We start from the raw sequence: 12,351 nt of genomic DNA, 5'->3' as shown, positions 1-12,351 counted from the left end.
GTCGATGTTCTCATCTGAGACACTTATTGTTTTTAGAACAAATTCTATTGATGACTTTGAAAAAGTCGTGAAAATACCATTAAATTAACGACAGCAGATACTCTGACAGGACGGCGCGTTTTTGGCGCCATTTTCCAGTCACGACTAGACTAACAGGCTTTCCTGAGGTAAATAAATTGTATTAATGACTATTAAATAGCATAACACAGTAATATATTCTGAAAAGTGTCGTGAAAGCCCATTTTAGGTGCTTTAATTCGAACATTTTCACGATAAGCTTTATTCAAAAGCAACTAAAAATGAGCTTATGTTAAAGAAAACAACTCCTGAGGTAATGCGTTGACGTTTTGTTGTTTTTTACGTTTAATTTGATGTTTTAAAACAATATGAGGTATTCAATTTATAATAGGTTGTATGTTATAGCCTGGAAATGTTTTTTTTTAAAAAGCAAATACAAATGTAAATGAATTTTGAACATTTATCTAAATCATCTAAATAAATCACATAAATTATGTAAAAACACATTAAACACCCTGTTGTAAGTTCTTCTTTCTTCAAGATACTTTTCCAGTTGATTGATTACATTAAGAATTGCTAATTTTTTGCATGTTTTATGTTTACAATGCAAATGAGGCATTACCTAATTAAACATACGCTAATTTGCATTATTTCCAGAGCATAAATCTGTTCAGTTAAAGTCAGATGAATAATTTGATTGGTTTTGCTGATTTCTCTGTTTATTTTTACCATGTTTCTAATAAAAGCAGGTGAATTAAATATGAAGAAACCCCTCAGGAAAAACCTTCTAAATATAGGTATGAATAATACTGTAAAGTGTAAGAGAAAAACACTACAGATGTAAATAAAGTGCAATATATAAATTCTTAATTGTGCACTTTGAATGTTTTCTTTCCACTACACTGTAAAAAATAACAAAAAACACAATTTGTTGAGTCAGCTTAAAATAATTTGTTACCCTGCTGCCTTAAAATTTTAAGTTCAGTCAACTAAAATAAGTTTAGTCAACTTGAAATGTTACGTTGTACTAAGTAAAAACGTAGATATTTGTGTTTGCTAAACTTAACAGATGGGTAAGTAACCCAGCTGCCTTAAAATTTTAAGTTGATTCAACTCAAATATCTAAGTTGTCACTTAGTATAATTTAACATTTCAAGTTGAATAAACTTTTTTTTTTTAGTTGACTGAACTTAAAATTTTAAGGCAGCCAGGTTACAAATTATTTTAAACTGACTCAACAAATTGTTTTTTTACAGTGAGAGGCTTGTAAATGATAATATCACAAAATCAAAGAGGTTTATCTGGAGAAAATGTCTGTTTAACTCCTATAAAATACTGCAAATCCCATAATTAAGCCAGTTTCCTATAAAACTGCATATATTTAGATATTACATGACTATAAGCCTATATTTTTATATCATTGTTTCTTATTACATTTATTTCCGATTTTCCATATGTAGTCTTTTTCCATTTTTCTAGAGTGTCTTGTTTTAAATTTGTATGTTTTCTATTATTATTACTTATATTACTTAATATAAAAACATGGAACTGCCCAAAAATGTGAAAATGGAACCAGTTTTTCATTCTCCTTTAAATCTTTAAGGTAGTTTGTCTTGAATTGTTTCTCTTCCATGTGAATGTTTGACTCATAGACAGTCACAGGTTATGCATCAGTATATACAGCTGTTTATTTGTGATTTTTTCAAAACATCTCATTTACTACATACAATGCACAAAATAAATGTGTAATGGACATTCAAGGGAAAAAGAGAGATCAAATGAGACGGTCTACACTGACTGAGTTTAAAAATGAAAGAACGCTAATTATACATTAGTGTTTTGAGCTTTTCGTGTTTCTCTAGTACTATACTGAGTGATGAGAGGTGTGTTCGTGACATGATCGCTTCCTGTGATTTGGAAAAGTCACGATGGCTTCTCGAGATCCAAACCGTGATCCACCACTGACGAGATTTGTCCAAGATTTTGCCCGACAGAAGAGTATCTGGAACAGTTCGGAGCTTCTTTTATGACCACATTTAACAATTTAATGCATTTCTTCATGGGTTCCAGAACCCACAGAATTTGGCCATTTTAGGAATAGTTCACCCCAAAAAAAGTTATAATTTATTCACTGCCATCTTGTTCCAGACATGCATTATTTTCATTCTTCCGTGAAACCCAACAGGGAATTTGAGGCTGAATGGCTAACTCTCTCTTTTCCGCAAAAAGCAAGTGGACAGTGATTTATACGTCCAATTCCCAAAAAGGACAAACAAAAGCATCATAAAAATACATCATAAAACCAGTTGATTCGTGCGCTATATTTCCAATTTGGAGCTTGGCAGGATACACAACCACCCACTTGCGTTGTACGGAAAGCTTCGGTCGAAGCTCTCATTTCGTGTTTCACAGAAGAAAAACTAATTTGCAATAAGAATGAGTTCTGTAGAAAAAACCTGGACAAGCTGGTGAATCCGTCTCAGACAGACGAGTACCGTGTCTAAAACAGCATGATAAAACTGCTGCTTTTCCAACCAACTAATCCCAAATTACAAAAGTTATCCTTCACTTCTTGGAGACACCTGCAATCAAGCAATTATCAAATTAAATCACTGATTGAGAGTTGTAATAATAAGAATGTGTCTTCAATCCATGCTAGAAAATGGCATCATTTAGCTTGTAGTTAAACTAGATTGCATACGTAGCACGTAATCGTGAACAAACGTTTGTGAATGCGTAAAATAAGGCACCTGATTCCAGGAGCGTTCTCTCGGACCGTCTGTCTGAGACGAACAAGTTTGGATCACTAAAAAACCATCACGACTTTCCCGTAGTTTTGGTTTAGTTCATTCCGAGAGCCGAGAATCACAGTCAGACTGAACAGGTTCGATCAAACGCTATTTTAAAACACGAACGCTTCGAACATGCAACTTCTTCGACCAGTTTTCTCTTTCAGATCAAATCTGCTGTGATGTTGAAGCTAAAGTTTGAAGGGTCGAGTTAAAGTTGGTTAATAAACAAATGATGCATTCGAAGGAAACTATCGCTTCCTTGAGTCCTGAGGTTTTTGTTAAAGTCATTTTGTTTTATGGAATATTACATTGTTTATTATAAATGATTTATCAATCCAAAATCTGTATGCCTTCGTAATCTTATACAATATACAATTCCCGAACAGACACGTACTGATTCGACATGCGTTCAGTCCGACCGTGAGCCTCGCTCTCGCCGATGAACTTCACAAACTGGGCAGAACTTAACAAACTGCATTGAAACTAACGCCCGAACCCTGACATGCTCCCAAAATAAGGCTTTGGGGTGTAGGCACACAGAGGTCTTTGACTGAGCTAGCGTGGAGAATCCGCTTCAAATAGTGTCCAAACATTGAGCAGTAATCCGTCAGTCTCTCCGTCACTCGAAAAAAACAACACGACATTAGACGACTTCTACGCTGAAGAAAGTACTAAGTATTTCTGGCTGTAAAGTAAATGCTGGTGGTGAATCTGTAGGTTTGCGTGTGTGTGGTTCAAGGGAAAATGGATGAACTGAGGGTTTAGTGGATGAAAAGTGAGATTTAGATGAGCTGATGAGGAGGTAATAAAGGGACGTGTCCAGATGGATGGTCCTGGTCAGAGGCGGGACCTTCAGTAAAACCAGATAAAACCGGCCTTGTGTAAACCGGATTGGGAGGCAATGTTTGACATGAATGTGTTCAAAAATATATACACTGTAAAAAAGTGTTTGTGCTACTTTAAAAGTTAAAGTTTAGTCAACATGAAATGTTAAGTTGTACTACATGAAAACGTGAATATTTGAGTTGAGTAAACTTAAAAGTCAGCACCAACACTTACTTTTTTTAAGTTTTTTTTTTTTTTTTTTTTTTTTTTTACAGTGTAGACAAAATGGAACTGAATGGAATAAATATTATTATTAAAAATAAATGCTTTTATTCTTGTTAAAAATTAATATTACTTGTTACTATATATTACTAATATTACATATTTAAATGTTTTAAAAATAAAAATAATATTACAGGGTTCCTACAGATACTGTAAAATAAATTCCAGGACTTTCAATGACTTTAAGCACTACTTTTTTGATTTTCAAGGACTTCAATCAGAATTCCCAATCTAAATCAAATGATTAGCGATTTGAAGGCCCGAACTGAATCAAAAGATTCACAATTTGAGATCCGATTGGATTGAAACAGTGAATCATGTTGTGACGCAATGTTTTTTTGAAATCACTACAAGCGATGCTGAAATTTAAAAATAAATGGCTCTTTTAATTTGATCTGGTTTTTGCAGGTGAATCGCTTGAAATGGAAAAGTCACGAGTTTGAATCAATCAGAGCGGTTCCAGCTTAAATGACTGTTTTATGACAATAACTGAAATAAGCAAAAAAGTGTTTGTTTTTTTTGCGTGAATTTTGTGTGAAAAGATATGTGCTTATTAAAAAAATTAAACACTTACACTATGTCCTAACTACACATGCCACGACACAACAACACGCAATAACAGATGTTCTTTCCATGTTAATCTGAGTTTTTGTCCTAACAAGCCATGCCGGCGACACACAAACAACTGCTTCTGATGTAAAGCGACGATTCATGAATCATTATTTCAGGACTCGTGAATCATTCGATTCGCAGAATGATTCAAGAACCTGCTCCAAAGTTCTAATCTAAATCAAATGATTCGCGATACGCGATTTAAAGGCCCGAACTGAATCAAAAGATTTGAGATCTTTTCGATCTGGATCGAAACAGTGAATCATGTTGTGACGCAATGGTTTTTAAAATCATTACAAGCAATGTTGAAATTAATAAATGGCTCTTTTAATTTGATCTGGTTTTTGCTAGTGAATCGCTTGAAATGGAAAGAAGTCGCGAGTTTGAATCAATCGGAGCGGTTCCATTTTAAAATGACTCACTCAATTGATTCAGTTTGTTTGTTCCTCTTTTTGCTTCGTCAGTCATGTTTACACGACACTGTCAGTACTACTACTTGTTTAGTTCGATAGTTTTATGACGTGAACTGAAATAGGCCAAAAAGTATGTTTTTTTTTTTTAATTGTGTGAATTTTGCATGAAAAGATGTGTTTATTTAAAAAATTAAACTCTTACACAACTCGTGACGCCACGACTTGCAATGAAAGGTGTCTTTTCCATGTTAATTGGACTTTTTTTAACGGTTTTCCAGTCCTTAAATTTCAAAAAGTCAAATTCAAGCACTTGTACGAACCCTGATATTAATAATAACAAAATAATAGCAACAATACTAAATAGTGTTTTACTGCTATTATTAATCTTACAAGAATAAAAGCATTTATAATATTAATAATAATATTATTATTATTAATAATAATAATAATTATTATTGTTATTATTAGTGCTAATCTTAAATTATTTTTAACATTTATTATTATTTTTATTATAATTATATAATATAAATAAATATAATAATGTGAGGGAAGTCAGATATGCTTCATGCCATCCTTGATTGAGTTCCCACATGGTTAAACAATCTGGCCAGACCATTGGGACAAAGAGATGCAGAGAAAGAACAGACAAGACTAAAGAGAGCAGCTAGAGGGCGCCAGAGGCAGATTTGTGAGCTGTTAGCTCAAACTTGAACACACATGCAAAGCAAACATCTGCAATGCCCGGTTACGTAGATATACAGCTTTTTTTTTCTGAGTGTCATGATAGCGCTGTAAAACAAATACTTGAAACTAGCTTATTGAGGATACTTTGGGATTAGCTAGCATGGTTGTCAATGCTTTGACGTTCTGCATGAGAAAGAGCGAATACTGACGGATGCTAGCGACAAACTCGCCAAGATGCGAGCGAGCGAGCGCTTCGCATCTTGGGGGAGGCGCGGCGACTTTCTGCTCGCATGTTGTTAGCATAAAAGAAATCACGTAGCACATCGAGAAATGGGCTTTTAGGCAGTAAAGCACCATTTGAGCTGCAGGCTTATGGAGGCGTCTTGAGGTAAACAGTCCAGCATTTGAGTCAGAGAGGAATAAATAAGTTGATTTAGTGTTTCTTAAAAAACAAAAAACGAACAAACATCGAAATGGTGTAATGATTACATGTGTGAATGAATGAGAGAGGTAGTTCATTTTGGTTAACAACGGCACCTGGTGGTTTGTGTTGTCCTTAAACAATCAGCATTCAGACAGTCATCAACGAATCGTTCACCCGCTTTGTCATACGTGCATGAACGTATATATCCGTCGGCTAGACTCGAGGAACCCGCGCTGGGTTTCTTTAGCCTAGCTGTGCGGCGCAAGACCAACCGAGAGCTGAAGCGCTAGCTTGGTCTGTCGCCGTCGATTCAGAACATCCGACAGAGAAGACGACGTTCGAACCTTCAGAACGACGTCTTCTTTGCGGATGCAAAGATTAACATTAACTGATCCAAAGTGCATAGACAGTCCATCTGCGACCACTTCCCCCTCGTGAAAATACTGATCAACGGACACCGGGGCGGCAGAAACCCCCGGTTTTCCATTCGTAACGTCCATCCGTTGACAACCAATGAAGCACACCCAAAACTGGCGGGACTCTCGCGGTTGGAGGTCCTTGGTTGAGGTGACGAGGGCAAAGCCTCCTGCTAAATCCAAAGCGGTTGTTGGATTATTTCCCTTGTTGATCGGATGCAAGCGATCCAGTCGCGTTTGATCTGGATCCGGGGGTGAAAAGGGGTTGCGAAAACGCTCTACGCCATCGTGCCGATCATCCGATCGATCCAAACGAAGCTTATCGTAGCTGGTACGTACATGCATCTGCAATCCAGTCAAGTTTCGCCACTGGAGGACGGCGTGCATCCCGCTCCCGAAGAACCTTCCGGCTGAGACGTCGCCATTTTTCGTTAGCAGCCGACGTCTGGACGAGCCCCTCTTTTCCCGTTTCACCCGCAGTAATGTTAAAGCTTCGTCGAGTCCTTTGAACGGACCGTTTACGTGCATGTCAGATTGGCTGGTTTGAGGCAGCGGTTGTAGCAAAAACAAAACTAAAGCACCAGTTTCGAGTTGCGAACGCGGAAACAGCTAAAATGCAGCTCAGCAGCAGTCTGGTTGAGATGTCTCGTCGATTTGCAGAAATAAAAATAGAACCAGTTCGATGTCTCAGAATCCGTACAAAACTAAGCCATGATAATCATTTATAAACAATACAATTCAATGTGGAATTCGCACCTAAAAGCGTCAGGGATAGATACGGTCGTAAAAGCTTATTATGTCATCTGAGAGAGAGAAACAAAAAATAAAAGACACCAGAACATACGAAAATATCAGATTTGCATATTTCTCCCAAGCTTCTTTTCAGCTGATTAACTGTATTAGCCTATTCTTTTCATTAGACATATGTACAGAAACAATACGAGTGGTATTTACAGCTCGCGACCACAAGAGAGCGCTGCGGAAACACGTGGAACGGCAAAATCGGCTCTTAAATTCATGCAAATTCGCTCTACTGAGTATTGTTGGACGTGCATGCAAATTGGTGCATTGGTGCAACAACGTACATACATCATCCCTATTCTGGTTTTACAAATCATTTGCGTATGTAAATGGGAATTTTGCATTTGCATGTTGTTTGTCGGACAATTCTGCTCACGTTTCACAAACGAGACCCAACGAAGACATCTGCTATCAACAAAATACATGCATTTGAGGGTAAAGTAAGGCCTTGATTTGAACTAAATCCACTGGAGATCCATGTAATGAAGTCGAAGCAGCTGGATAGCCTTGTTATGAGGGATAAATAATGTCGAGCAGCATTCGGCCTGATCTCTGGGGCCGGTTCTTGCGTTTCAGCTCTCTTGTGGTCATCTAAGATCCTATCCTATCTATACAGACATCAGACCTACAGTCAGGCCCTTCCCTCTCAGTTTAAAGTGTGTGAGGGTGTGTGTGTGTTGTGTGTCTACACTGCATCCGTCCTCATCATACACGCATGCGTGCTACTGACAGATCAATATATTATCAGCCAGGTCAGTCGGGTAATAAATCTGCCCACAATTTAGAGCCAAACTGGCCGCTGTCCTAAAACCTAGTGAACTGCAAAACGTTCTGAATTGGAATCGCGAAAGTCACCGATTGCTTTAGGGATCAATTCTTAGTGTTAACTAGTTGTTTAGTAGCATGCATATGCAAAACCAGTCATAAGGGTCTGTCTTTTGAAATTGAGATTTATATCTATTTAAGACACATTAAATGCCTTATTTTGCATGAGCATATTTTACATTCCTTCATCCTAACCAATACCTAAATAAAACTACCTTACTAACTATTAATATTAGCAGTAATTACAAGTTTATTGAGGCAAAAGTCGTGATTAATAGCTAATGAGTTTAGTCCCCAATCTAAAGTGTGTCCAAATTGATATAATCCAGTAGTTCTAATTATTTTAAAAATTATAACTGGTCACACATATGTGACAACATTTGTGAACAATGAACAATACATTTAATACACTATTTATTAATTTTTGCTAATGTTAGTTAATAAAAAAGTAGTCGTTGATTGTTTGTTCATGTTCGTTCACAGTGTATTAACTCAACTTGTGATCTAAATGCATAGTAATAGTAAAGGCTGAAATTAACATGAACTAAGTTTCATTAATGCAGAAGTAGCTTAGTTCATGTTAAGTAATGTAGTTAACTAATGAACATTATTGTAGTGTTACCTTATAATTTATAGATAATAATTTATAATTAATTTTACATATATATAATTATTATTTATAATTATATATGAAGTATATTTGTAAATTATAATACATTTTATAATTCTAATTTTATATTAGAATAATTAAAATAATTTTGCAATTATTCTAATTTAAAATTAGAATGATAAAGCATTTAAAAAAAAGTCATGTTTTTTATTATGTTTCATATTTTTATTGTGATTGCTGTATATTTTTTAGTTATTTTTACTTAATCAAAGTTTGAGTGAGATTAATTAAAATGCACAATGAAAAAACATGATTTTTGAAAATTGTTAAAAAAAATATATGGGTCAAAGACGAAAAAGGGTTTAAGCATAAAAACAATAAGTGTAATACTGCTTTAAATTGTTGTTATTTAAAAAAAATAAATAAATAAAACATTTTCTGTTTAATTTAACTGCATTTCTGTTTTTGTTTTTCTGAACAAAAAATAAATATCATACATTTTTCCTCTAATTTACAGAAGACACCCACTAAAATGTCATTCAGTGTAACAACAAAAATCAATTTATGACATATTAAAAGACTTTCTTTCACCCCAAATACTAATTAGTTTTTTAAATTTGTCCATTTGTCAGTAAGAATTTTTTACTCATTTAAAACACAAATAAAATTTAATATGCTCCCTTATTCTTTTATATACTTTAATATGTACAAGTCAGAATAAGCATGTTTAAATTTTTACATAAATATTGTGTTACATTGAATGAGAATGTAGTATTATTTCAACCAAATTTTGACATTTCATTCTCCAAAACTCATCTGAAACATTAAACATACATTTAATGTGCTTTCTATGGACACTTTTGTACATTTCTTTTGACGTCTTTGACCCATATACATTACACATTTTTAAGTATACTTATAATCCAAAATTCTCTTCCCAATGCATTATGGGATTGCATTCAGTCTGTGATGCTGCATCTATTTGAGCCTATGTTGTCTTGAAATGCTGCCTACTTAGGGCACTCACTAGGTTTTGGAACGGAGCCTTTCTGAATTTGAAGTGCATTTAATTTCTCCGACTTTGTGCACATCACACACACACACACACACTCACACTCATCTATGCACATGAACTAGAAGAGCCTGCTAATCCTATTACAACAGAGGATCACCTGGCCATACGTTTTCATTTAATACAAACCATCTTTCTCTCTCTTAAATATAAATATTAGTTTATATGCATCGTTCTATTCATACATTATTAATACATTCCTTTCGGAATTTCCCGTAGCTTAAAAGCGGGAATCCCGAAACGTTATCCAGACCTGTGCACCACCCGCCCACCCTCGCTCGCTCACGCGCACGCGCGTACGCATCCCTACAGCCCCCCGTAGCGTGATGGGCGACGCTCTAGCGGTGTCCCGTGTGCTGCCGGGGCTCCGGAGCGTGTCGGGGGGCTCTCGGATGCTAGGACACCTCGCTCCCGAACACCTCGAGCACCAGCGGCGTGAGCTGCATGCTGTGCTCGGGCTGGAAGGACAGCGAGCGGTACTGCTTGGAGTGCTCCTCGTTCAGGCTGCGCAGGTCCGCCAGCTTCTGGATCATCTTGGCGTACAGCAGACGCCCGCCGGGGTGATTGATCCGGATGTACGCCTGCAGGACGTCGCACAAGCGGTCCTGCAGCGCCTCGATCCGCGCGTGGTCCTGAACTCCGGGCCGATCTGCATGAGACGAGACCAATTAATTCATTTAAAAAATGCTTTATTTACATAAAAAGCCAAATAAAAGAGCCAAAGTTAACCAGGAAACAACTAGTACAAAACTATGAGCATCATTAATATTAAGTATGTTAACAGCTCCACCTCAGCGTCCAAAGATGAATTGAAAATTACTTATTATTCATATTTAATATTAATATATTGAGATAATCCTAATTAGATTAACTTAAAATGCTAAACAATCTACATGAAAAGATTAAAATCTATTTATTATTTAGAAATATATTTATAAAATATATATAAATAAATAAATATATTATTATTATTATTTTGATATTAATAAATCAAAATAATCCTAATTAAATGCATTAAAATGCTAAACAATCTACAGGAAAAGATTCAAATTTATTAATTTAGCAATTGCTTAAATTGCATTTTTATTATATATATATATATATATAATATTATTATTAAATAATTATTATTTATTATTTAATTAAGCAGCTGCTTTTTTTCAAGGACACTTATAAAAAGAAAAGAAAACTGAATTTAAATTAATTTAGTATTAAATTAAATCACATCCAAAATAAACGTTTTTGTTTACATAATATATGTGTGTGTGTACTATGTGTATTTATTATGTATATATAACTACACACACATGCATGTATATATTTAAGAAAAATGTTATGCTTATATATTATATATAATATAAATTAAATTACATAAATTACATATATATATTTATATATATAATATAAATATACACATGTAAATATTTTCAAAATATATACACACTGTATTAGTGTGTATTTATATATAATTGATAAATATACACAGCACACACAATGTAAACAAAAACTTTTTTTTTTGGATGCGATTAATCATGATAGCACTAATTAAAATTAATGTCAATAATATTAATAGTAATATATTAAAACAGACCTAATTAAAATACTAAATCAGATTTCAACCAACGCAAGTAATGTAATTAATATAATTACTATTAATATATTAAAATAACCATAATTAAAATATTATAAAGGTATAGAAAATAGCTTCAATTGTTAAACAACATATAAAATCCAGAGGTAAACTGTAATCATATTTTTGAGTCAAAAAAACCCCCTGCTCTCTAACTCTAACAATCATGATAATGAAAGTTTAAAATTAATTTATATTTATTTTTAATGTGTCATTTTTCCCCCCCATTATGTTCATTCACCTTCTAAAACATCCAGGTTGTAAAATGTCCAACCTTTGTTTTTTAGTAATTTTTCCCCCAGTGATTTTACATAAAGTATTTGAACTTTTTTTTTTTCTCGTTTTTTCGGTATATTTTATATGTATCTACATTATGCAGTTACTATTTTTATGATAATAACCTTGCTAATATTTTGTCCTTTCTCTGTGGCTGTTAGTGACCAAGCTCTCATGTCCCTGGCAAGTTTAATTTTTGGGAAAATAATTTGTTAAACAATCAAGTTGAGCTACAAAATACATTGTTTTTTTTTCAAATCCGGCGGTGCTAAAATGCATCTGACTGCTTGACAGACGCATGTAAAAAAAAAACACAAACACACACCAGGTGACAGCAGGCAGATGGCCATCAGCAGCACATGTTCCTCTTCATGCATGTTCAGCTTCTTCAGACCCACTTGAAACTTCACCAGCGGCTCCAGCAGCTCCAGAGTGTGACCCGCTACACAAACACACACAGGTCAGAGCATTCACATGCGCGCGTGTGTGTGTGTGTGTGTGTGTGTGTGAGTGTATATCTTACCCTTGGTGACGTCATTGATGCAGTATTTGAAGTCCGGTCCTCCGCAGCTCCAGCTCATGTCCTCCAGACTGAACGACTGATTGGACCGCAGCATGATGATCTCGATAGCGCTGGACTTGAGCAGAGCGATCTGATCTTCTGCCGTCAG

General features: G+C 35.1%; 1 protein-coding gene across 1 annotated transcript; it reads right to left on the bottom strand.

Moving 5' to 3' along the window:
* Nucleotides 1–1,681: 1,681 nt before the first annotated feature.
* On the bottom strand, nucleotides 1,682–12,351 carry LOC127154881 (vitamin D3 receptor A; the record flags this gene model as incomplete). Its single annotated transcript, XM_051096754.1, has 3 exons — nucleotides 1,682–10,423; nucleotides 12,006–12,122; nucleotides 12,204–12,351. Coding segments are annotated over 3 exons (519 nt in total), but the record flags the coding sequence as incomplete, so codon positions are not given.

This window comes from Labeo rohita, chromosome 23 (assembly GCF_022985175.1).
Source record: "Labeo rohita strain BAU-BD-2019 chromosome 23, IGBB_LRoh.1.0, whole genome shotgun sequence".
Classification (NCBI taxonomy): domain Eukaryota; kingdom Metazoa; phylum Chordata; class Actinopteri; order Cypriniformes; family Cyprinidae; genus Labeo; species Labeo rohita.
This window is presented reverse-complemented; position numbering and strand designations above follow the sequence as displayed.